Source organism: Aphelocoma coerulescens, chromosome 5, assembly GCF_041296385.1.
Source record: "Aphelocoma coerulescens isolate FSJ_1873_10779 chromosome 5, UR_Acoe_1.0, whole genome shotgun sequence".
Lineage (NCBI taxonomy): Eukaryota > Metazoa > Chordata > Aves > Passeriformes > Corvidae > Aphelocoma > Aphelocoma coerulescens.
Window position 1 is genome coordinate 66,039,279 of NC_091019.1, and position 26,608 is coordinate 66,065,886.

General features: G+C 46.5%; 2 protein-coding genes across 2 annotated transcripts in view; both read left to right on the forward strand.

Moving 5' to 3' along the window:
* The first annotated feature begins 72 nt into the window (after nt 1-72).
* On the forward strand, nt 73-12,181 carry L2HGDH (L-2-hydroxyglutarate dehydrogenase). The gene is made up of 10 exons (XM_069018677.1): nt 73-156; nt 776-891; nt 2,249-2,400; nt 4,203-4,334; nt 4,874-5,036; nt 5,570-5,604; nt 6,560-6,727; nt 7,983-8,140; nt 9,069-9,200; nt 9,996-12,181. Exons 1-10 carry the CDS (start codon nt 86-88, stop codon nt 10,189-10,191), a joined length of 1,323 nt encoding a protein of 440 aa, XP_068874778.1. The 5' UTR covers nt 73-85; the 3' UTR covers nt 10,192-12,181.
* Nucleotides 12,182-14,094: 1,913 nt separating this feature from the next.
* The window catches only part of SOS2 (SOS Ras/Rho guanine nucleotide exchange factor 2), a 41,567-nt gene continuing 29,053 nt past the window's right edge, over nt 14,095-26,608 (forward strand). Inside the window, exons 1-2 of the mRNA XM_069018682.1 lie at nt 14,095-14,310; nt 25,271-25,396. Of these exons, the coding sequence (XP_068874783.1) occupies nt 14,224-14,310; nt 25,271-25,396 (213 nt within the window). The 5' untranslated portion in view covers nt 14,095-14,223. The remainder of the gene's footprint in view (nt 14,311-25,270; nt 25,397-26,608) is intronic.

Consider the following 26,608-nt stretch of genomic DNA (forward strand, 5'->3'; position numbering starts at 1 on the left):
AGGAGAAGGAGGAGGACGAGGAGGAGCAGCAACAGGAGCAGGAGGAGGAGGAGGCGGCGGCCGCGGCGTTCCCTCCGCCCCCAAGATGGCGGCGGCGCTGAGGGGCCGCGCGGGTGGGCTCGCGGCGCTGTGGCGGCTCCAGAGCCGGCGGCTCAGGTGAGGCCGGGGCACAGCGGGGCGGGCCCGCCTCACACCGCGCACCTTCCCCTCGCCCTGTCTCTTTCCCTGTCCTAGGCCCTAACCTTATCCCTATTCCTGTCCGCTGTCCCTATTCCTTTCCCCTCTCCCTATCCCATTCCCCTCTCCTCTTACCTCTGCTCAGCCACTTCCCCTATCGCTTTCCCCTATCATTTTTTCCTATCCTTTCCCCCTCCCCGTATCCCTCTCTCCTATATCCTCTATGTTTGCTATATCACCTTTCCCTATCCCCTTTTCCTCTCTCCTATACCCCCTATATTCTCTATAGTCCCTTCCCCTGTATCCTTTGTCTCCCATCCCTTCTCCTTTCCATTTTATTCACCCTTGTTTCCTCTATCCCGTTTTCCTCTCCCCTATATCCCCTTTATTCCTTATATCTCCTTCCTCTATATCTCCTCCCTTATATCCCCTTTTCCTATCATTTTCCCTCTCCCCTTTCCCTCTCCCCTCTATTCCTTATATTCCCATCCCCATCCCTATCCTTTTCCCCTTTCGCCTATGCCCTTTCCCTTCCCCTGTCCCTTTCCCTGTCCCCGCTCCCTTGCCCCGGGATGTGCTGATGGCCGTGTCCCCGCAGCTCGTTCGACGTGGCCGTGGTGGGCGCGGGGATCGTGGGCCTGGCCGCAGCCCGGGAGCTCATCCAGCGCCATCCCTCGCTGGCCTTCGCCGTGCTGGAGAAGGAGCAGGAGCCAGGTACGGAGTGGGACAGGTGACAGGGACCAACAGGAGGCTGTGCCCAAGGACACGCTGCCAGAACCTCAGTATTCCGTGGGTGTTTGTGTGGAGGGATCAGCTTTTGGGCAGTAGCTGTGCGGGAGCACCTGCCCTTGTTGTTGAAGTGGGTGATGGATTTCCCTTCCTGGAAGTGCTCCAGGCCAGGTTGGACGGGGCTTGGAGCAACCTGGGGTAGTGGAAGGTGTCCTCTTCCCATGGCTGGGGGTGGAACGAGATGATCTCTGAAGTCCGTTCCAACCCAAACCATCCTGGGATTCTGTGACTCTCCCCCTGGCTTTGCCCCAACAGGGAATTTCTTCCATTCTTCTCCCAAGGACGTGTCCTTCAGTGGAGAAGCAGAGTTGTCATCAGTCTGTGCTTCGCTGCTGGGACTTCAGGAATTTTAAGTTAGAGAATCCTGAGCGTTGCTGCTGCACTGTGTGCAAGCTGCAGGTGTGACTGCTGGGGCTCCAGCAGCACGGGAATGTCAGGAGAGAGGAGCAAGAGGGGTGAACAACTGGAACAAGGAGTAGTGCAGGTTGTGGAAGGGCAAGAGCAGGTCCTGCCTGGAGCTGGAGGAATCCCAAGGGATAGACATCAGTGATTAACTCCAAACAGGACCTGTGTGCCCAAGCTCTTGTCTTAAATAGCTCCTCCATCATCCAGGCTGTAAATTCCTCTTGAGATGTTCCATGAATGATACAAAATGACTTTTTATCCCTGAGACACACACAAAGTCCTTAACAGCTGTGTGAGTGCCAAGCAGGAATGACCTTTGGGCATCCACACATTAAGAGGGAGAAGAACCTGACCAAATTACTTCAGTAGAAATGTTTGTGATATTTTTCATCTCTATTTGATCTATTTGCAAAGAGGAAATAGCAACCTAATCCAGTTCACAAATACTCAGAAATCCTCCCAGGCCTGCCAGCATGTCCAAAGGAATTGTGAATTGCACAGATATTATGTTAGATGAGGACTTAAGGGATGTATTTCATGGTAAAAATTGGATTTTTAAAATTAATTTTAGCCTGTAAAACATTTTGGTTGATTGGCTTGTTCTTGAAGGAAAAACTTGGTGGTTTTGGGGTTTTTTTTCCCCTGTTGATCCAACACATTGCAGGCTGTGATGGATTATCATTAACCAGGGCTGGCTGTGTCAGTGTTTCTCTAACCTTTTGAGGCCAGGGGAAGAATTAATTGTGAAGTTCTCTCACTTGATCATCTCTTGTAATGCTGATTTAAGGCAGGACCTCAATTAACTCGTTTTTCTGACAGCTGAAGTGATTAAATGGGAATAAATGTGTTCTAACAAGGTCTTTTTCTTTCTCTTTAGCCCATCACCAGAGCGGACACAACAGTGGTGTGATCCACAGTGGGATTTACTACACCCCTGGCTCCCTGAAGGCCAAGCTCTGCGTGCAGGGGGCAGCCCTGTGCTACAAATACTGTGACCAGAAGGGAATTCCCTACAACCAGTGTGGGAAGGTACAGGAATTCCTGTGATTCCCTACTTTACCCTTGGAAGCTGAGGCTGTGTAATGTATGTTACAGCACGGGCCTGGCTGTGGGTTTGTTCCACACTCTCCAAGTTGCACATAATTTTATACATAAATGTATAAATGTACATAATCCCCTCCTTCCCCCAAACCATCCCTTCCAGCTGATGAATCTCAGTTTGCTGTCGTTCCTCCCAGAGAAGCTTTTTCATGACTCTCCCCATTCATGCTCTGAACCATTTCTAATTTAATGTGTCTTTGGTATGAGGTGAGAGCCAGGACTGGGCAGAGCATTCCAGGTATGGTCAGACAGAGCAGAACAGAGCTCTCCTGTATCCATTTCCTAGTTGTTCCTAACACTCAGTTCAGGTTTTCCGGCTCTCACTGGGCATTGAGCTGCTGTCTCCACAGCACTCTCTATCCTAACCCCAAGATTTTGGCCCCGAGTGATAAATTTGAAGTTGAATTCCATGATTTTTCTTGGAGCAGGAAACTGTCCGTGCTCCCTCTGCTGCCACGCTGGGCACAGGGTGGCACTGTGGATCTGTGCAGCAACACACCTGAGGGGACAACCTGCTCCCAGCTCAAAGCTCCTGTCCTGAAGGGATCAACTGGAGCCTGGGTGATGCTGAATTTGTGTATTTGTACCAACGGCAGGGTGGCAGCAGGAGCAGGGAAGGGCCCATCCCCTGAGCTGGCACTGCTGGGGCACCTCGAGTCCTGGGGGTGGTTGTGGGCTCCTCACAACAAAGACATTGAGGGGCTGGAGCGTGTCCAGAGTAGGGAACAGAGCTGGGAAGGGGCTGGAGCCCCAGGAGAGGCTGAGGGAGCTGGAAAGGGGCTCAGGCTGGAGCAAAGGAGGCTCAGGGGGGACCTTGTGGCTCTGCACAAGTCCCTGACAGGAGGGGGCAGCCGGGGGGGTCGGGCTCTGCTGGCAGGGAACAGGGACAGGAGGAGAGGGAACGGCCTCAGGCTGGGCCAGGAGAGGTTGAGGTTTGATATAGGGGAAAATTTCTTCATAGAAAGGGCTGTGCCCAAGGCAGTGCTGGACTCACCATTCCTGCAGGGATTTAAAAGCCATGTGGATGTGGCACCTGGGGATGTGGGTCAGTGGTGGCCTTGGCAGTGCTGGGGGAATGGCTGGAGTCTTAGAGAGCTTTTCCAACCTCAACAATTCCATGATTCCATGACATTTCCCTGGCAGTGTTCATTCCAGGGGACATGATGGTGAATTACAAGCTTTACCTAAAGCAGCCCACAGGCTTTGAGGTGCCAGAGCTGAGCTGGACCTGGAAGGATCATGGTCTGTGCAAACCTGGCACAGGTAATTCCCAGCCTGGATTAGTCTGTGGTAGCTATGAACAAACTCCATGGTTAAATGAAGTGAAACTGGTACAATTCCACTCAGACCACATCAGAACACATCCTTACTCTTACCGAGGGTCTTTGAGGTTTGTACACCTTGGGTTGACTTCAATTTTACTTTTGAAAGCATCCCAGTGGTTCTTTAAATTCATATTCTCTTCTTTCACGTGCAGACTTGTAGTATCAGGGTGCTTCTGGCAAATATTATCAATTGATGGTAACTTAAACTACAGTTCAACATTTATTTTTTATTTCTCTGTGGTATATTAGTGCTTCCTCAGCAACAGAATTTTGTGCACCTAAGGACACCAACCATTTTTAACCTACTGGATTCATTGTTCACTCATTCACTACTGCTTGAGCTCGATGCCAAACCTGCCCTGGCTGTGTTTTGCTCACTGCTATGCCTCTTTTTCTTTCCCAAAGCTGATTGTGGCTGTGGAACATGATGAAATTCCAAGGCTCAAAGCCCTGTATGAGAGGGGGCTGCAGAACAATGTCCCGGGGCTGAAACTCATTGGGGCCAAGGAAATCCAGGAGAAGGAGCCCTTCTGCAGGGTAAGGGGTTGCCATACTTCTAATTACCTTGTAAGAGCTCTGTTTCTCAGGTGATAATGTTTTTTTATTTAACACAAATATTTTTGTGGCCTTGAGGTTCAGAAGTTCAGAAGAGCCTGAAATTTCGTTCCCATCTGGATTTGGATCAAGCCAGTTTCAATCCAGTTGGTGTGGTTGTTATGTAGCACTTCTCAGCCTGTTCATTTTCACAGCAGGAGAAATGGGTGGAATTCATGGAATACAGATTTGTTATTGATTAATCTATCTTTGTGTGAAAGGAAAACCTGGATATAAATTCCATGTGCTGTTGCATTGTAGGTACAGACAGAAATTTTCTGGGAAAGAATCTATTTTAATCTTTTTTTTTTTTTTTTTTCCTGTAAACATTTTGGATCTGCTCCCTAAAACATTCTTGGCGTGTTCCAGATGCATCTGAGTGTGTGGGGAGACAGCAGCACTCGCTTCTCATGGCAGTGCAGATATTCCAGATGAAATATTCCAACCTTCACTCTTCTTCTGTCTCTTTAAAACCCTTCCAGGGTCTGATGGCCCTTGATTCTCCCTACACTGGGATTGTGGATTACAAACAAGTGGCCCAATCCTACGCCAGAGACTTCCAGGAAGCAGGTGGGACAATCTTGACTGATTTTGAAGTCACAAACATGGAGATGGCCAAAGAAAGTTCTCCAGAAAGTGAAGATGGTAAGGCTGGATTTTTCCCCTCCATTTACTACAAAGATTTTGTTCAAAATGCAATTGTTTTAACTGAAATGACATTTCTGAACATTTCTGTCTCCCAGGGATGAGAAAAAAAGGCAAAATTATGTTAGTGAGAGTATTCAGCAAACTGACTTGGGTTTTTTTTGGCAGGCAGGTCACCCTTCAGCTGAAACATTTAAAGCTGATGGAAGAAAGTGAGAGTAAAATTGAGAAATAAGGTTGTTCTCTCCTCTTAAAATTAGATTTATCTGGATCTTGCATGTGTATTCTTGTGATTGTGATTTCCTTATCCTCAAGGCAGGTTGGATCTGTGCTGGCACAGAGAGGGAAGAATAAAAACCCTATTAATTAATAAATACAGTCATGTCCAACAGCATTAATTATGACAACAGTAGTTGTTCCATAGCTTGGAAGATATTCCAGAGGAAAATTCCTTCCTGGTGACAAGGTGCTTGTTCTGTCAGTTCTCTGTTACTTGTTCCAGTAATTCCTTCTCTTGTCTAATTCCATTTCAGGACTGAAATACCCCATCGTTGTTAGGAACAAAAAGGTAAGAATGAGACAGAAGTTTTAATTCCATCCAGGAAGCTGCTTCTCCTTTTCTTAAGATTTTTTTCTGGTGGATTAATCATCTCTAAATAAAAAAGGTTAAAAAATGGTTTTCAGCAACATGATCAGTTTGCTAAAACAACTGCAAGCAGTTCTTAACAACGAGGATGTTCAAATCTAATAATAATGATGATTTTGGTGATGTAAAATAATAAACAGTAACTTTCTGCTGCCTAACATTTAATGTCCCTTATCTGCTTTACTTGCACATCTGATGCTTGATTTTCCAGGGACTCCTTTTATGACTTGTTCACTTGGTGACAAACACCTACTTTCATGTTTACTTTTGGGCTCTGACATCCATAAAATGATAAGGAGGCTTTTAGCATCATTTTATTGTCATTTTATCATCAGAACTGCTTCAGTAAAACAGGTGCATGACAGGTGCTGTTCCTGCAAGTCAGAGCTGCCCAGGAACTGTGGTTGTAACCCCTGCACCTTCAGGAGGGAATATCTGGAACGAAAACAACCTCACAACCCCTCTGGTAGTTTTTAAATTTAGTCCTGCTGCTTTTTTCCCCTATTTTTGCTCTTTCATTTAAAAGTAGCTTCCAAAATCTGTTAGATTTTTCCACCAAATACTGATTTTTTTCATGCAAATATTTTTCAGTTGAAGAAGAAACCTGGTAGTATTTAAAAACAAATGTAGTGAGCTAAATAAATAGATAATAGTTTGTGATTTTATTTATTTCTTTATTTAGGTGACAAGGTGTTTAATATTTAGCAGCTCTTCATTACCTGTATGCTGTGCATTTGTGTAGCTGCTCCCACCCTGTGGAGTCAAATCAGTCAACAGCCTTATATAACTTATTTATATAAATGGTTGTGGGGTTTTTTTCTGGGTGTTTTTTAGTAGATACATTGAATTTTTAAGTGGTTTTTTTTGTTTCCCACAGGGTGAGGAAATCTCCTGTGGGCACATTTTGACCTGTGCAGGGCTTCACTCCGACCGCCTGTCTGAGATCAGCGGCTGCAGCCCCGAGCCCCGGATTGTCCCGTTCCGGGGGGATTATTTGGTGCTAAAGCCAGAAAAGTGTTACTTGGTTAAAGGAAATATTTATCCAGTACGTACCCCCTGCTTTGTCTGTCACAGCGTGCCCTAAGAGCTGCTAAAAATACAGAAATAGGGCAAAATTCCATGGGTATTTCTGTCAGGCAGTGATCCACCAGGCTGGAGATTCAGTTGGTTTGGTTTTGGGTTTTTTTTTCTTAATAGGGAAAACATGGAACATCACAGTGCCACATGTCCAGAAAACTCTGAATTCTTTCTGTATGTCCTAAAATAAATCCATAGGCAGGATTCAGAAGTCAGGGAGAGATGACAGGAAATGATTATTTATTATTTAAATAATTATAACAGTCTTTTAAAATCTCTTTATTGATAATCTGGACAAAGGGGTTGACTGTACCCTCAGGAAGTTCACAGATGACACTGGAGATCTTTTCCAACCTGAATGATTCTGGGATTCTGTGGTAAATTATTTGATATAGGGTTTAATCTTTTGTGCTAATACCCAACGTTCAGATTTAAGTATTTGCTTTTCAGCTTCCTTTTTGAATTAGCTGATTTTATCATAAAAAAATAGATGTGGGAGAAAAAGGACAACCTTCCTACCACCTAATACAGACAAACAATGGGATGAGGAGGAGCAATCCCAGACAGAAAATAAAATTATAAAGCAAGAAGAGAGAATTCCTAGGGCAGCATTTTAGCTAATCCTGCTGTACATTTAAATCCTGATGTTCTGAATATGAGCTTAGCTTTGCCTGCTAAACACTGGATCTTTGGGAAAATTGGAATGCTGGCATTGGTGTTTGTCTGACCTCTTCTCACCTGGGCATGGTTCAGGATCCTGTCTTGGAATGGGAGGGAGGAACTGGAATTTAAAAAAAAACAAACCCAAACCTGCAGATACTTGTTATTAGCATTAACCAGGCCTGCTAAGTTCAGGTTGTTTTGTACACACCAGTGAGGGTTTCCTAATATTTTGTATTCTATTTTTAATTGCTCCTGGTGAATAACATCAGGGTGTTGTTGGTTTTGTTGTGGTTTGATTTATATCCTGAGAAATCATGTGGACTTCTTTTTTTTTCCTGTTGTTTGTTTTCCTTTCCCCTGAGATTCAGCTTTACCTGGCCCTGCTCTGTTCTCCAGTGTTTTAATTAATGACATGCCACAACTGCACAATTAACAAGCAGCAAAACCAGCTCAGAGCCAATTCTGTGGTTCTGTGACTCAGAACTTTGTGCTGTGGTTGGAAATAAAGTGGCAGATTTGCTGTTTGTAACAGCTCTGATCACTCTCGTGCTCCACTTCAGGTTCCCAATCCTCGGTTCCCGTTCCTGGGAGTCCATTTCACACCCAGGATGGATGGCAGTGTTTGGCTTGGCCCTAATGCAGTGTTGGCCTTTAAGAGAGAGGGCTACAAACTGTTGGACTTCAGCACTGGAGACTTTCTAGATGCTGTAAGCTACAGGTAATGCCTCGTGTTTGTGTCTGCTGAGTGCTCTTGTTGAAATGTGACCCGTGGAAGCCACTTCCTGCTGAAATTCCTGCTTTTCCCATGGTTTTGGTGTGTTTAAAAACAGTTGTGCTGATAAGGGTAGACTTGCCCAAGACATTTGACTTCATGTGGTCTCATGTTTGAATTTTCTGCCAGGACATGTCTCAGCCTGTCAGGGAATGTGGCTGCTCATTGGAAGGTGCTGCTGGAGCTATTCCAGGATTGGTTTTGGTCCAGTGCACTGTGATAACTTAATCAACCTAGACATTAAATCATCATTAAATACCTGCAGAGGGTGCTGGGAAGAGAGAAAGGCTGGGGCAGCTGGGGGTGTTCACCTGGAGAAGGTGCCAGGGAGAGCTGAGAGCCCCTTGCAGGGCCTAAAGGGGCTCCAGGAGAGCTGGAGAGGGACTGGGGACAAGGCATGGAGGGACAGGAGCCAGGGAATGGCTTCCCAGTGCCAGAGGGCAGGGATGGATGGGAGATTGGGAAGGAATTCCTGGCTGTGAGGGTGGGGAGGCCCTGGCACAGAGTGCCCAGAGAAGCTGTGGGTGCCCCTGGATCCCTGGAAATGTCCCAGGCCAGGTTGGACAGGGCTTGGAGCAGTCTGGGATGGTGGAAGGTGTCCCTGCCCAGGTTGCTCCAAGCCCCATCCAGCATGGCCTGGAACACTTCCAGTACTGGAATTCAGAGTTAATTCAACACCATGGCTCTGTGAGCAAGGTTTGTTGAAGCAGAGAAGGGCAAACATGTATTTCTCAAATAGAAAGCATTATGTGATTCCTGATTTCGGGAATGGGAATTTGTGCCCTGCAGTTGCATTTGCTGCCTTCTTCAACAGCTGGACCTGGTGCATTTTGAGGCAGATTTTCCCTCACTGCAGTTGTTTCTCCCCTTGCAGTGGGCTGTGGAAGCTGGTGCTGAGGAACGTGTCCTACGGCCTGGGGGAGCTGTACAGAGCCTTTTCCCTCAGCGCCCAGGTGAAGCAGCTGCAGAAGTTCATCCCTGAGGTCACCACCAATGATGTTCTCAGGTAAAAGCAACTTCTCCTGTTTGGTAAATCTCTTATTTAAACAGCAGAAAATGTGGCATGGGTTTATTCCCTTCCTCCACCAAAATATGATACCAAAGCATGGAGCTGCCTCCAGCTCAGGGGTCCCAGCACAGGAAGGACGTGGAGCTGCTGGAGCCAGTCCAGAGGAGGCACCAAGATGATCAGAGGGATGGAGCAGCTCTTCTGGGAGGAAAGGCTGGGAGAGTTGGGATTGTTCAGCCTGGAGAAGAGAAGCTTTGGGGTGACCTGATTGGGGCATTGCAGTGCCTGAAGAGAACCTGCAGAAAGATGAGGAGGGGCTATTTACAGGACCTTGGAGTAGCAGGACAAGGGAGAATGGCCTCAAACTGACAGAGAGTAGGTTTAGATGGGATATTGGGAAGGAATTCTACCCTGGGAGGGTGGGGAGGCCCTGGCACAGGGTGCCCAGAGCAGCTGTGGCTGTCCCTGGATCCCTGGCAGTGTCCAAGGCCAGGCTGGACAGGGCTTGGAGCAGCCTGGGACAGTGGGAGGTGTCCCTGCCCATGGAATGGGATGAGCTTTAAGGTCACAGGTTGGACTCGATGGTCTCAGAGGTCTTTTCCCATCTCAATGATCCCATGACTGCAGGACATCCCCCACTCTGCCTCCTGAGTGTTAAACCTCCCCCAAAAGGCTCTGTCTCCACTCTTCATCCCTCCTCACTGTCTCCCTGGACACCTTCTCACGGGAATTGATTTCCTGCCTTGGGATAACGCTTTCCTTCTGCTGGCGAGCTCCTCCTTGCTTTTGCAGGGGTCCCTCTGGCGTGAGAGCTCAGGCTCTGGACAGCGACGGGAATTTGGTGGATGACTTTGTGTTCGATGGAGGCACTGGGAACGTTGGGAGCAGGATCCTGCACGTCAGGAACGCCCCTTCTCCCGCCGCCACCTCCTCCCTCGCCATCGCCGCCGTCATCGCCGACGAGGCGGAGCGGCGCTTCCAGCTGTGAGCGCCCGCCGGGATCGGGCAGGTTCTGCCCCTCTGGAATGTGGGGCTCTTCCTGAAGGACACGGAGCCACCAGGCAGCGTGGTGCTTGCCAGGGCAGCACCGGCACGGCTGGGCAGTGCCAAAGCAGCCTTGGGAAATGTTCTCCTCTGCCCTCAACTCCTCAGTGTGGTGAGTGAAGGAGTTGCCGGTGCCTGGTGTGGCGAGGAAGGTTTGGCCACCGGAGCAGGACCAGCCCGTGGGAGGGTCTCCAACCACGGGCAGAGCAGGGAGAGCCTCTGTGGTGGGATTATCCACGTGGATTTCTCATGCCTGTGGTCACAACATTGCCTCCTCACAGGGGGGTCTGAAAAGCCACAGGCACGGGGTGGCTCTCTGTGTGCTCTGATTGCGTTTAAATTGGAGTCTGCAGTCCTCTAGATGACATGGAAGTAATGGAATAGAAGGATAAGCTCTGCTTAAGGGCCCTGCTGATATGGAATTAAAGGCTTTATCAGAGATTGAGAACAATATTCAGAGCCTTCGACGTGAATGTAGAGTATTTCACAGAAAAATAAGCTTAAAGAAGATTCCCAAACCCAAGTCAATTTAGATCTGCAATTCAGATACTCTGTCTGATCACTGTCTCTGTTTTTTATAGAGCTGAAATGGAAATATGGACATAAACAACCACTTTTCATTTAATTTACAGCTGGGAAATCAGCACTGATCAGAAACTTCATCAGTGGGTTTGGCTTTCTTCTTACCTTTGAATGCTGGTAATGCAAAAGGAGCTGATCTTTGTCCAGCCAGTTGAGCAATCCAGGGAAAATGGTCTTTGTAACAGCAAATGTGAAGGGAGGGAAGTTCCAGAAACCTGCCTAAATTGAGTCATGTTTGATATTACTTCCCTTGGAGCCCAAACAGGGATGAGTCAGGAAGGCTTCCCATTTCCCCTGAGCACAGGGGGAGCTCAGACAGTGCTGGTGGTTCCTCTGAACTCCTGTGATACTCAGTTTTTATCAGAGATACACCTGGAGGAGTCTGCGTGGAGAGAGATGTGAAGTAAGCTCGGTGCTGAGCTGAGGATCTGGGAGTGTTCTGCTGAGTTGCTGTAAAACAGAATTTAGTGGCCTCGGGGACAAAGTATTGAGGACTTTATAGCAGATGCTCACAGGATGTTGGGTAACACAGATAACTGTAGCCAGTTTGTACCAGGCAATTGGACATTGATTTTTCCTTCAAAAGTTCATTTCTGAGCTCCTCTGATGGGACTGGGTTGTCACAGGAGGGCTGCTGTGGGCTGATTTTTACTGTACAGATTGGAGACACTTTTTTGAGGGAAAAAAGGGCTTAACCTGCCTTTTTTCTTTATTTTTATTTTTCGTTAGTTTTTTGTCCCGGTGACATCTACTTTACCAGAGAATTGGCTGCTGGAAATTCAAATAACAACCTTTTTCAGAGCAAAGCGTTGGTCACTTTAGGCAGAGATTCAGCTGTTCCAAGTCTTCCAGTGCCACAGGGCTGTGTAAAACTTCCCACAGCAGAACAATCCCACCCTCCCTCCCTGCCAGAAGTGTTGCCTATCAACAGTAAATCCTACAAAAGGATTGCAAAAGCAACTTCCTCCCACACGAGGTGTGGTCCTGACATGTATTAACAGCATAAAGAGCATTAAAATGTAAAGCAGACAGAGAGCAGGGGCAGTCCTAAGTCAGCATTTCCCTGTGCAGCCTGCGGTGCTTTTTCCTCTCAGGTGATGATTGTTTGGGAGTAAAGTTTATTTGAAACTGAAATTATGACTCTTGATGTAGCATTCTGTGAAGTATAAATCTTTTCAGAGATAAAGGTTTTACACTTTTGTTATGAAAATAACTTCAGAGATGATGATATCAGGGTTTCATGCATCAATCTTGTTGCTCACAAAGTGTGGAAATGTATTAATTTATTTTCCAAATGGGTCTAACTCACTTTGATGATTTCATAAATGTGCCTTTTTCTATTATGAGTAAAATAGTGTGGTGGAGTTTTTTTAAATGGCATAAGGTCTGTGTATTTCTGCTGACTCAGAGAAGAGTTTCACTGGAATTTGCTAATTCTCAGCTGAATTAGGCAGGATATCACTCTGTGTAACAGGAATTACTTCAGGAGGGGGACACATGACCAAACTTGTCTTCCTAAATTATCTTATCTGTGCTTCTCACACCTCACAGCTTTTCCTCACTCAACAGGACTGAACTTTAAGGCTGATCTGGGCCTGTTGTGACACATGGGATGAGAATTCCTGAAACTCTGAATAAATATTTGGACAAACACAATTTGTTCCCCAGAAGTATTACAGAATCATAGAACCCCAGACTGGTTTGGGTTGGAAGGGACCTTAAAGCTCATCCCATTCCACCCCCTGCCATGGCAGGGATGCCTTCCCCTGTCCCAGGGTGCTCCAGGCTCTGTCCAGCCTGGCCTTGGACACTCACAGGGAGCAATTCCTTCCCAATATCCCATCTAAACCAGTGCCCAGCAAGGTCAGCCCTGAACTCTGGAAGGAATAGGAACTGTGGGTCTGTGGGCTGTGCCACCACTGTCCCATTATTACTTTTTTCTTTTTGCTCACAGTTTTGGTTTGAGGAACAAGTGTCTTCCCACAGAAATGAATATTTTGTTGGGAACCTCCCAGGCTGCTCTGGTGTGGCAGGAAGGTCAAGCCACGGAGCAGAAGGAGCTGTTGCTGCCTCTGGAAGCATCAGGCTCCTCCAGGAAATCTGTTACAAAGATGGATTGTGCTTTTACTGACAGAAAAGCCCTTTGTTTTGCTGGTTTAATTTATCCATTCCCTTTGTGGACAGGTCTTAAAATGGGGAGTGGAGGGGGTATTTAAGGTGTGAGATTCGAATATGATGCTGTCGGGAGGGAAATGAGGGAAAATTTGGCTGGATTTGGGTGATGGGTGGGTGAAGGGAATGGTGACGGTGTTCTCTGGAGTGGGGAGGGAAACTGCCTCCAGAAAGGGAGGAATGCTGCCTCCAACCAGGGAGAAGAACTCCTTCCAGGTATGGAGAGAAACTGCTGGCAGGTAGGAAAACATCCTCCAAATAGGGAGGAAAACAGCTTCCAGGTAGGGATGGAAACAGCCTCCAGGTTGGAAGAACAACATCCTCCAGCCAGGGAGGAAAACAGGCTCCAGGCTGTGAGAAAAACTGCCTCCAGTTAGGAAGAACAGTCTACAGGTAGGAAAACAGCCTCCAAGTAGGGAGAGAAACTCCTTCCAGGTAAGGAAACAGCCTCCAAATAGGGAGGAAAACTGCCTCCAAGTAGGGAGCAGAAGAGAATTCAGATAAGGATGGGAACAGCCCCCAGGCAGGAAGAGGCACAGGTCTCTAGGAGGCCTCCAGGTAGGGAAATAACCTTCAGGTAGGGAGAGGCACATCCTCCAGCTAGGGAGGAAAACTGCCTCCAGGTAGGAAGAACAACATCATCCAGGCAGAGAGAGGCAGAGTGTCCACGTAGGGAAAAAAAACAGCTTACAGGTAGGGAAATAGCACCCAGGCAGGAAGAGTAACAGCCTCCAGGTAGGGAGAGGAACATCCTCCTAGGAAGGGAGAGGCACATCCCCTGGGCAGGGAGGGAAGCTGCCTGCAGGTAGGGAGGGAAACAGCCTTCAGAAAAAGTGCTTCCACGTAGGGAAACATCCACCAATTAGGGAAACATCCACCAATTAGGGAAGCATCCTCCAGGCCGGGAAGCATCCTCCAGGCAGGGCGAGGCTCCGTGCCGGCCGCTCCGTCCCCGCTCGGCTCCCGCAGTTCCGGGCGCTGCCCGCAGGGGGCGCGCGGGGCGGGCGGCGCAGGCGCGCAGGGCGGCGGCCGCGGGCGGCGGCGGCAGCGGGGCCGCAGCGAGCGGGGCCCGGCCCGGCCCGTCCCGACCCCCGCCTGGCGCCTTCCCCGCGCCCCGAGCGGCCCCGCCGAGCCCCGAGCGGCCCCGCCGAGCCATGGCGGCCCGGCCGGGCGGGTGAGCAGCGACACCGCGGCGGCCTGGCCCCGATGCGGAGCGGCCGCCATGCAGCCGCCGCCGCAGCCCTACGAGTTCCTGGGCGAGGAGAACGGCCCGAAATGGCGCGGCCTCTTCGTGCCCGCCCTGCGCAAGGTCAGTCCCGGCGGCGAGCGGCGGCACCTGCTCGGACCCTGCTCCGCGTCCCGGCGCTCCGGGCAGGTGGAGCCCGGGCCCCCGCCCTGCCCGCGGGCAGCGCCGGGAAGGGCCCCGGAGCCCCCCGCGCCTCCCTCAGGGCCAGCCGGTGCCGCTTCGTGTGGGGATGCTGCAGGTGATGAGGGACCTGGCGGGCGCTGCTTCTCCGTCACCTGCGCTCGCTGAAGTTCGCTCTCCGCTTTCATCGGGGCTCTTGCTTCCAGGGACTGATATCCCGGACTGGGTTGGGTTGGAAGGGGTCTTAAATCCCATCCAGTTCCAGCTCCTGCCATGGGCAGGGACACCTCCCACTGTCCCAGGCTGCTCCCAGCCCCAATGTCCAGCCCGGCCTTGGGCACTGCTAGGGATCCAGGGGCAGCCACAGCTGCTCTGGGCCCCTTGATAACGTTGCTGATGTGCAGGGGATTGGCATCCTTCATCCCTTCCTTCATCCCTTCCTTCATTTCCTCCTTCATCCCTTCCCCACGGCATTTCCCCTGACAGCGTTTCCAGGCTCTTTCCCGAACCAGATTCCTTCACTGAGCCCTCACCTGAGGTGTTTCTGACACTCAGGTGACACCTGTGAGAGCAGACACCTGTGGTGCAGGGAAAAGCCACCCTGTGACACATCTGCCCGCTGCACGAGTGAGAGAAACCTTGTGGGAAACCACACAGGAGAGGAATCCGTATTTTTAGGATGTGTTCGCACAGCAGGGAAGCTCCCAGCCCACCCCCACCTTCCACTGGACACCCCCAGTAGCAGAAGGACTGGGTTAAATTGAGGCTGGAGGGAGCAATGTCCTGCTCTGTGTTGTTTGCAAAGGTTGAGGAGTATTCCACAGTTCTGCCCATAAATACCTGCTGATTTGGGTCTCTGCTGCTGGGCAGGACTGGGGTACGAGTACTTTAGGCAGTGCTGAGTGGTTTGTCTCTTTCTTCTAAGAATAGATGTAGTGATGCTGTTGGGTAATGATTCTCCGTTATTTTTTTTAACAGAATAAAAGATTTGCATTTGTTTTGGGTCCCTGTCTAAGTAGTCTTGTGGCTGGCATAGAAACCACTAATTGCCTGTCTGAAGAATCCTGGATTTTCTGCTCTTTCCTCTAAAATCTCCTCCTCGTAGTAGCTGCTTTCCAGTGTCTTACAGAATGCCAGGCTGTTCTTTCCCTGATCTCTCTGGAATCTGACCGAAAGCAGCCCCTTAACACCAACCAGCATCTGCCCAAATGTGATGTAAAGCTGCAAAAAGATTTCCTTAAAATCTAAAGGTGTTTTCATCATCCTAAAATACAAATGCTGCGAGAGTTGGTGGATTCATGCTGCTCTTACCATTCTTTCTATTTGTGCATTTGGTTTTGGTGAAAAGAGCAGGAATTCAACTTTCTAAAGCAGAGGAAAGGGAGTTGTGATGCCAACGACTGGCTATAAAAATGTGTATTTGCTTATAGCCAGGTTTTTTCTCCCTGGGAAAGTTCCTTGTCTGCAGGACCCACCCTGGAGCATGAAGCAATCGGGCTGTAATGTGCATTTCTTGTGTGAACACACAGTATCAGTGAGTCAACCCAAAATTGTATCATTGTCAGTTCTGGCAGTCGTAGGGAAGCACTCTCAGTTTTAATACATTCTTTAAAAGATACTCTTTCATATAAGGAGATGTTTAAACCAGAACGTTTTATCACTTGGATAATGAGATCTTCTGAGAGAACTATTCCACTGCTTCTAGGAGAGCTGAAGAACCAAATCCAAAGTGTGAAAGCCTCAAATTTTCTGTTAATTTCCCAATTTATTAAACATCACCACTGCTGTTTTCAGACAGTCTGTGATTTTGTCCTGCAGAGGTTTAAAAATCCACTTGTTGGCCAGCTGAGATCTTTCCAATCAGGTTGCTTTGTGATGAAAACCTTACAGAAAGTTTAGTAATTTCTTAGTTAAACACCTGGAATAGAGGGGTTCTTTTACCTTTTAACCTGTTTTTTTAATGTCCTGGATGTTACTTCCCATTCCTGAAAACATTTCTTTTTAATGAGCACTGCTTGAAGGAGAGAGAAGCTGGTAGCAGAAAAAGAGGAAAGGTTTTGGTTTCCCTCATGCATGTTAAAGTGTGAAAAATATTTAATTCTAAAATACACAAAGATGTGGAGCTGGATAAGGAGCCCATGCAGGTCACTAACAATAAAGAATATTTCCTTGCTGCTTGGATTTTAAGTCCAGAACATGCTTTGAAGAGCTCCAGTCTCTTCATTATGCACTCAGCAAGTTTAAGGTCACTTCTTTTTGTCAAACCACTTTTAAACTCTTGCTTTACTTTAATTCTACGCAGTGGACACTTAAAAAAATGGTAAAACACATCAGTTCTTGCTTTAATACGTGAAAAAAAGATGAAAATCTGTCTTTTAAACAATATTTTATGTGCATTTATACTCTTTAAGATTAGTAGAAAGTGCCAAATTTTATGCTACTGAGAGTCTTTTTAGGAAAAACCCAAAGCTAAATGGTAAAATATCTTTAAACCAGATTTTATATATTTGTATGCCCCCATCCTTAGCACTGGCACCTGGGAAATCTTGCAAGTTGGAAAATTAAAGGCAGTTTCATGTATTGCCTCTCTTCCAGCTGGGAGATGGACAAGCACATCCTTGCTCTAAAACACTTTATTTTCTTCTGCTGCTGTGCTGGAAATCTAAGTAGGAAGTGAGGGTAATTCGATATAAAAGTCCTTTCAAAGTAAATGAATTAGAAGAAAACAATATTTTTACATGGTCACTGAGGTTTAGTGACTCGAGCTGCTGTGTGGAGCTGGTAAATCACCTCAAACACATCCAGGGGCTGAGCCTGATAAAGGCTTTTAACCTGGCAGCTGATTTGAGTTATTAAGGAATCACAATTTCAGTAATTGTGGGAACACTCAGGCAGCTGTTCCAGCAGGAATCACAGAGGGTTTCCAGTGCTGGGTGGGTTTGGATCTGTGGATGTGACCGTGGCAGTGCCAGGAGTGCTGGTGCTTAGGGAATGCTGTTGTTGTGGGCTTTCCTTGGGAGTGGGATTTCTCCTGTGGTGCTGGCAGCTTTTGCTCTCCCCATTTTTCATTTCTCCACGTTTGGGTTGGTTTTGCTTTGCTTGGTTTGCTGCTGTTCTGGCCCCGTGGCCTTTGTAGGGAAAGATGTTGAATTGTGAAACCCTTTTCTAAAAGCTGCATTTTGGTTTTGGGACCACCTTTCCTAGCACAGATCCGGTGCCAGAGCTTGTCCTTGCTGAATTCCAGATGGAACTCTCCAGAGGTGAATTATTTTGCAGGTTGAGAATGGGATTCCAGTCCTGTGTGAATTTCAGAGGCAGCAGCTGAGTGTTTCACTGCCTCCAGCCCGGTTTTAATATCCTGGGTGTGCATTGCATAAAAGGTTTTTGGGAACTGTAGTTGAAAAATTCATTCGTACCAAGGACCTTCCATTGCCACCTGGAATAAACTTCTGTTGTGGACACTTGGAACAGGTTTTTAAAATAGACCAGGTGACCCCATAGAATTAATGTGTGTTTTTGATGATAGTGGGGAATGTGTTGTTGGATTTGCAGATAATGGATTTATTCGCCTTAAAATATTCTTGTGTGTCCTGAGCTTACATTTTACAAGGGCCTGGCGTGCCAGAACACAGGGAATGGCTTCCCACTGCCAGAGGGCAGGGATGGATGGGATATTGGGAACTGGGAATTCCTGGCTGGGAGGGTGGGGAGGCCCTGGCACAGGGTGCCCAGAGCAGCTGTGGCTGCCCCTGGATCCCTGGCAGTGCCCAAGGCCAGGCTGGACATTGGGGCTGGGAGCACCTTGGGATAGTGGAAGGTGTCCCTGCCCATGGCAGGGGTGGAACTGGATGATCTTTAAGTTCCCTTCCAACCCAAACCATTCTGGGATTCCACGATTATCATTTGTGTGTGTTCTCGCAAATCCACTGGCAAATTAAAAGTGTGTTTCTGTAAACAAGAGCTGCGTGTTCAGTTGCTTTGCTCTTTGATTTTTCTACACGAAGTTCACAAGCATCTCCCAGGGATTCTTGTTTTGGGTTTTCTCCATGATGCACAAACAGAGCCTGTCAAACAGTTAATCCCCACGGCTCTGCAGGCACCACATGTCGGGATAATCCTGGCACTGGGCACTATTTGCATTTTCTAAAACAATTCCACCATTGCTCTGGACCACTCATCAAATTTCTAGAGCATGACTAAAGGGTTTATTCTTAGCAAATGTTGCATAGACAGATATAAAAGACCATTTTAAGGACTTTTTTTTTGAAGTTTACATTAGTTCAGTGCTTCTGTATTTTAAAACATGTGGGAGTTACTCTGTGTGATGTGTGAGGTTGCAGGGTTGGGGTTAAGGTCAGGAGCTGCAGGGGTGTCCCAACTTTATTCCATGCATGTTTTCCATGGCAGGATCAGGCTCCCCTTGGGTTAGAATTATTTAATGTATTATAGCCTCATTATAATGGATTATTATTTAAAGCATTCTAATTTCATTAGCATCCATTATTATTTAATGCATGATAATTCCAACAGGAAAGTTGCTCATTAAGAAGTTTAAAAATAATAGTTACATTTAGGTTTGAAATCTCTTAGGTCATTTAGCTTCTCATAAATATCTTTATTTGAGCTCAGAAGGCTGGACCTTTGCAGATTTGCAGTTGCTGCAAACATGAATTTGAGTGATCTGGGCTAGTGGAAGGTGTCCCTGTCCATGGCAGGGATTTGGAATGTGATTGGCTTTAAGATCCCTTCCAACCCAAACCAGTCTGGAATTCTATGGATGCATCAGCCTGGAAACAAAGGGGAGGCTGGTCCTTTTACTTAAATCCTATTGTTTTCATGCCTTTTTTCGTTTTTACAAAATTCCTGACACAGGAATCTGTGCTTGGCAAACGGTAACAGGAGAGTTTTTGCAGCCACTGGTGTGAGATGAAGGTGAATTTTAGGTCCCAGGTGTTTAATAGGAACGCTGTGATTTCATTTGGCAGCTCAAGCAGGAGAAACATTTCCTACCTGTGTTGTTCAAGTGGAAATGGGAATTAGTGTTTGCCTTGGCTTGGGGAACAGGCAGAGGAATTAAAAACCCCCGGAGCCGTTCGCTGCCGTGATTCACCTCATTGTGGTGCCTTTCCCCCCTCAGGACTGGGCTCCAGCCCCAATCCCAGTGTGTGCTTTTCCCATCTTCTCATCCCACCTCACCTGTGTTATCCCAAGGAGCCACCTCACCTCCTGAAGTGTCTCCTGCCCACCTCCTCCTGCTCTCCCTGGGTTTTCACCTCTCTCTTTGCACAGTGCAGCCCTTATCTAATCTTCCAGAGGAGCTGTGGAGTCTGTTATTTGCTTTTCTAATTACCTCACTGATTCCCTCTGTGCCAGCCTTTCACATGAGTGGTTCCGGACGGTTACTCATGTGGAAAACGTGGCTTTCCTGGATCCGTGGTCTCTGTTCTCCCTGATATTTTAATGTCATCTCAATGACCAGCTGTTTAATGGAGAAATTACTCTGAGGGTCTGCACTGTCTCCACATTATAGGAATTCTTCCCTGTGAGGGTGGGGAGGCCCTGGAATAGAATTCCCAGAGAAGCTGTGGCTGCCCCTGGATCCCTGGAAGTGTCCAAGGCCAGGTTGGACAGGGCTTGGAGCAGCCTGGGACAGTGGGAGGTGTCCCTGCCCATGGCAGGGGTGGCACTGGGTGGGCTTTAATGTCCCTTCCAACCCAAACCATTCTGGGATTCAAATTCCAGGTCTGAATAATTCAATCTACCTCACTGAGCCGTTCTCCTTGGGAAGGGTGGGATATGAACAGTGGGGAGAGGGAGCCCATGAGTGCTGAATTCAGAGCCCAGAGCAGCTCTCAGCTCCGTGTGGAAGAGTTTTGGGAGAACTGGGAGCTGTCAGCATTCCTTCACATGAGGGCACAGCCACCTCCACGCTGGCTGGGGTGTTTCCCTCCCCTACCACAGAGCAGAGGCTGTGCTGGGCTCCCTCAGGATTTATCTCAATTTAAACAAAGCATTTTATGTGGATGGATAAAATCCAAACACTTAATTTTCCGTCAGTTTTTAAGATTAAGATGTATATATAGTTTGTGTACATGTAAACAAACCCACATTTTGGGTTCTCTTTAACTCTGTATAAAAGGAAACGACAATTAAGTGGAGAAAGAAGAATTTGTGTGTATCTGTGTCATTATTAATGTGTTTTTTCTGTGGGCACCAAGCAGCCTTCCCAGGAGATTTTAAGACAGTCTTTGATGCTGTTTCAAAGTCAGATCCATCATTGCTGCTTTAATTCACCCTCCCCTCAACTGGAATATACTGTAGGAGAAGATTATTTAAATAGCTAAAGATGGGAAAAAATTACATTTGCACCAAAGTGGTGGTGTAAGATGGTTTTTTAATACCTCTGTACAGTCAGTTGAGGGATAATTTTATTTTGCAAACCATGCTTCAAGTTTTTTACAGTAAAAAACTCCAAATGCTGTATGTAGATAAAAATTCTCTTTTACTTAAGAGACTGCTTCATGCTGTTCCTCTCTCAGCATGTTCTAGTCTGATTTAAGAAAGACAGGCCAGCCAGAAATTGCTGTACTGGAAATAAAATCAGAAATTCGTGTGGTTATTTTAAAAAAAATTGACAGTGCATTTTTATTGGGGATTTCTCTCCAGTTTAAGTCTTTGTGGTTCTTTCTAAAGAATTGTGCTTGAAAATTGGGAATATCAGCGCTGTCCCCTTTCACTGAGTAAAAGCAGCAGAAGCCTTGAGGTTGCTCCATTTGGTTCCCTTCTTCCTCTGGAGCATCATCCAGATGAGGGATTAAAAATGCCTTTGGAGCAGATGTTTTATGTTTCTCATGGTCAGGGTTATCTTCAGGAGAGAAAAGATAAGGAATTAAAACACAGACATTTAAATGAGAAACTTCTTGTTCTGAAATCTCAGGTAATACTGGAATTCTGTTTTCTGAAAATGTAGTTTGGAATATGAGTAGGAAATTGGGATATTTTTGCCAAGTCTTTCAGGAATACAGATCCATCTTTTTATGGTGGAATGTGCTGCCTACAGACTCGATGTGCATGTCATGGATTTGGGAATTTTCTGTTCTTGGGCTCTTTTTTTAATGAAAAATCTCTTGTTTTGCTCATGTGCTCACTGTGGAACAACTGGAGCTTTCTGGATGTGTTTTTACTATCAAAATACATCTATTAAGTAAAAATATGTTTAGCTATTTTAGCCAAAGCCTCAGAACAAGCTAAAAAGAAGTTCCTTGCAGTTTTGACTCTGTTTTTTTTTCCCCTCAGCTTTTTGTCATTTCAAATGGAACCCTTTGATCATTGATTTTATACTCTGGACTTCTGGATTTCCCCAAGTCTGAGATCCCGAATTCCTGTGCTTCAAAATTTACCCTGCTGTTATATTGGTTAAAAAAAAACCAAAAAACAGTTTGTTTCTAGTTTTAATACCATTTATCTCCATGAAAAGTTTTCATCCTCATCTTTTCTGAACAGACTCCTTGCTCGGAGGATTAATAAAATCTCACTGAGAATGAATTTTGAGGAGAAGTTTTTGAGGATTTTCATCAAATAAACATTGGAGGGGTGGAAGAGTAGGGAAAAGCTGAGGAGCAAGAGAAGGAGCAGTTTAGGAATTTCAATGTAAAATAAAATTATGTCCCCCAGAAAGGCCTTAAGGCCAAGTTTAAATGCCACTCTTGTACCTGTTATTTAATTTCTGTTCCTTGAAACAGCTTGGGCTAAACCAAGTGTGAATGACACTGCAAAAATTAGTTAGTCCTGCTAATCCTAATCTCTCTTTAAGGACTTCAGACACTCTGCTGTTTCAGAGATAAAATAGTAAAAAATCTGGTTTCTCTGCTCCCTTCTGCTCATGTTCTTGCAGCAGAGCTCTGCCTCATCAGTGCAACAACTTGTGGATTTTTAAAGGGTATTTTAACCCTTAAAAGAAACCATTACCAGACAAAATTCATCCTGTGTAGCTCTGATGTGTTTATTCCATGCCAGTTTGTATAATTGTGCTCAGATATTTCAGTGTGAACCTGAGATCAGTGAATGTCCCTTCTGTAAGAAACATCCCCAGTAATTCCTCCTGCTTTTTCCATATATTCAGTGCTTTATCAGTCTCTCCTTGCTTTTCCAGTCCTCTCAGTCAGGATTTAGGGAATACTGTAAAGAATAAGTGTTCTCTCCTTGATCCCAGTGGCATCTGATTTGATCAGCTGGTGCACAGCTTTTATTACAGTATTTTTGTTTTGCTCTGAAGAACACTGCCTTGATACAAAATTGCTTTTTTCTTCTCAGCATTTATGTCAGAATAACTTCTCTGGAAGCTGGGGAGTGCAGAAGCACCTCTGGGACCTTTCAGGATGCTGCAGGCAGACTCATTTCAAGTGGCAGCTGATCTTCTAAATCCTCTGGGGAGAGTTGTCTCAGCCAAGAGATGCTGGGCTTTGTTGTTGGTTTTGCTCCTTTCAAAGGAAAATTGACTCCAGGACTTAGAGAGGGCCACAGAGATGGTTTGGGAGATGGAACAGTTGTGAGGAAAGGCTGAGCATGTTGGGGTTGTTCAGCCTGGAGGAGAGAAGGCTCCAGGGAGAGCTCAGAGTCCCTTGCAGGGCCTAAAGGGGCTCCAGGAGAGCTGGAGAGGGACTGGGGACAAGGCAGGGAGGGACAGGACACAGGGAATGGCTTCCCACTGCCAGAGGGCAGGGATGGATGGGAGATTGGGAATTGGGAATTCCTGGCTGGGAGGGTGGTGAGGCCCTGGCACAGGGTGTCCAGAGCAGCTGTGGCTGCCCCTGGATCCCTGGAAGTGCCCAAGGCCAGGTTGGACAGGGCTTGGAGCACCTTGGGATAGTGGAAGGTGTCCCTGCCCATGGCAGGGGTGGAATAGGATGGTGTTTATGGTCCCTTCCAATCAGGCCTTTCCAGGATTCCATGGTTTGTGTTCCTAATACGAAGCTGAGATTCCCTGCCACTGTTTAAGGAGAGCTCTGTGCCCCTCTGCTCCTCCTCAGCTGTGCTGGACATCCTTGTGCTCCCAAGAAAGTTTAGGAGAGTATGGCATGAGCTGTTTAGAGCTGGGAACTGAAGTCAGGTACAAATGAAGTCACTTCTGTGCAGTGAAGTCTGAAACAAATGATTGGAGGGAGGAGAACGGCTGCAGTTTGACCCAGGGAATGGGAGTTCCCATCTTCTCCTAATCTTCCTCCTCTTCTTGCTGTTCTGTTCTTGTCAGTTCTCTGGAGCATCATTAAGGGTTCACTGCAGGGACACAGAATTTCATCTGATTTCCTTGCTGGGTCCTGCTCTTGCTGTAGTGGTGCTCTCTGAGAGACACGTGGCAGGGCCTTAACTCGGCACTTCCTGGTTTTCCATTGTTTTGTGAATTAAACTCTCATGTTCAGGAAGAACACAAAATGCCCTGGCTATTGTTGAAAACCTGCTGTCTTAAGTAAGAGTTTTCAAGGAGTGGGTTTGGTTTTCTTGAGGATTCTTTCTTTCTTTCAGGATCTTGTATCCATGTCAGCTGGGAATCAGCTGTGTAAAGCAGAGATTCGTTTTTGAGGCACAGAAAGAGAAATTACATTTACAGGGCTATAAAATAACTTTGCAACAAGACTGGGCAGCTGGATTCAAACTCACAGAGGTCAGGGTTCAATGGGATACTGGGAAGGAATTCCTGGCTGGGAGGGTGGGGAGGCCCTGGAAGAGAATTCCCAGAGCAGCTGTGGCTGCCCCTGGATCCCTGAAGTGTCCAAGGCCAGGCTGGATGGGATTGGAGCACCCTTGAATAGTGGAAGGTGTCCCTGCCCATGGCAGGGGTGGCACTGGATGATCTCTAAGGTCCCTTCCAACCCAAACCATTCTGGGATTCTCCTTAATTTGGAGGAAGCCCTCAGAGCCCCCCAGATTTTGGGAACTGCTCCATGGGCTTTGGGAGGGGTTGTGCCTGTATTTCAGAGCATCAGAATTCAACCTAAGGATATTTCTGTCTTGTCCCAAGAAACTGCCACCCCGTTTGTCCTGTGAATGCCAATGTGAGTATGTCAGATGAGTTTTTTGAAGTGATTTACATGGAATTTGTATGGGGAGAGGAGGGAATTTCCCTGGATTGTATTCCTTACGAATCTTTTGGCTATAGTTTGAGATCTAGTGAGCGCTTTCCTGATTGAGAGGCTGCCAGGGAAAACTGAGTATGGAGACCAACTCCTGAGTGCTTTTCTTTTTCTTTTTAAGGTGGGGTGGTTTGATTGGGGGGATTTTTACTACAAAACAGCCCTGCTGACCCAGGATGAGTTAATTGTAACCCTTTTTGTGTAGGCACATGCTGAGGTTGCCTGGTTTGGGTTGTCTGGTCTAGTTTAGCCTGGAAAACCAAAGTTGGGATTAATCTCCATGAAATGAGATAAAAGGAGTTATCCTGCCTTGCCTTGAAAAGAGGTGTAAGTCAGCTTTTCCTTGCTTTTCCTCTGGTGGGTCCGTGCTGCTCCTCTGTTCAGTCACCCAGGTAGGGTGAGCTGTTGCTACAGGTAGTGACTCCACAGTCACTCATTAGGGTTGGTAACGTCACTGCAGTTACTCATTCAGGAGATGAGTAACTCAGAGTTACCCACAGGGATTGTTTCGCTCCAGTGTTGGCAGAAATCTGCCTTGGCTTGAAACTCCTTCCCACCATAACGGCAAAACGTGGAGTTTGGCATTCCACAGAGGTGCCAGCTTGGCAGGAATAGGAATTACCACCTTAACTCCACAGGAAAACTTGTGAGAAATACTAAAAGTGTGTGAATTTGCAGCACTGGAATCCAGAGTTATCCTGCTTTTGCTGGGATTTGTTTTTAGGCACAGCTTTCCATTAAAAAATCCTAATTCTTTGAATTCCTTTGGCCAGGTCCAGCAGCAGGTTCACCCCAACCTGTCAGCAAAGGAAGATTCCCTCTACTACATTGAGGAGCTGATCCTGCAGCTGCTGAACAAACTGTGCATCGCCCAGCCACGGACTGTGCAGGATGTGGAGGTAGGGCTGGAGGCTGGAAAACCAAGGGTTTGCCTCTGGAATCGCTGAAATTAATTAGGATATTTTGGGCAGTGCAGGTTGGAAGCCCAGAATTTCTTAACACAACTTTGTGGCTGCCCCTGGATCCCTGGAAGTGTCCAAGGCCTGGTTGGATGGGGTTTGGAGCAACCTGGGATGGTGGAAGGTATCCCATGGAAGGGATTGGAACTGGATGAGCCTTAAGGTCCCTTCCAACCCAAACTATTCTGGGATACTCTGATTCTATTTAGATTTTATAAGCAAATTTAATAGGAAATTCATTTTCTTACCCAGTGCTTCAGAAGAGAAATTGTGGGAATTTTTCCTTTCAGCAATATTTTTATAAAAGCAAAATGCTTTGAAGGATTTTCTGCTGCTTGAATGCACATTGGATTTAAGAATTTTTCCTACTTTTTTGACATAAATATGCAAGAAAAAAAATTAAATATTGCAATGAAAGATTACTGTTGTCAGGCCTGGACTGTGCAGCTGAGGGAATAGAGTTGGATGTTCCTGGGACTTTATTGGACTCACTGAGGCTCTTGTATTATTGCAGCTGTCAGCTTTTGTGTCATCATTCCAAAATGAGGGTTTAATGGAGTCTGGAGGGAGAAAGTGCTTCCATGTGGCTGTGACCCGATAGAGCTTTGTAGAGTATTAATTTTACATCAATCTTAGGTCCAGGATTTTCAGCCTGATCCAAAATGAAGTCTTTGTGTGGGATTCTCTGTGTGTGTTGTGGAAATGGAAAGAATTATATATCTGTATATAAAAATATAAATTATATGTGTGTCAAAATTATTATATATATCTATTAATATAAATTATATATGTGTGTCATGGAAATGAAAGAAAATTATATCTATAGGTAAATATATATTATATATCTGTATAAAAAATATGTATTGGCAAAATAACTGCCCAGAGGGCTTTAGATTCTTATTAGATGCCCTTTATTCAACACTAATTATTAATTTTGGATTAGGATTTATTTTTTTTAATACTGATGCATAAAGATTATAGTATCACTAAATAAAAGCAGAATTTAATAGTTCCTTCATAGCTCTTGGGATTGGATCTGCTCCTCAGCTGTTTTTAGCTGTTAAGGGAAAACATGAGAGCTATGATCTCTGAAGTTTATCATGCAGATATTTACATAACAGCCTGGAGCTAATGGAACTGTTTGTTCAAGAT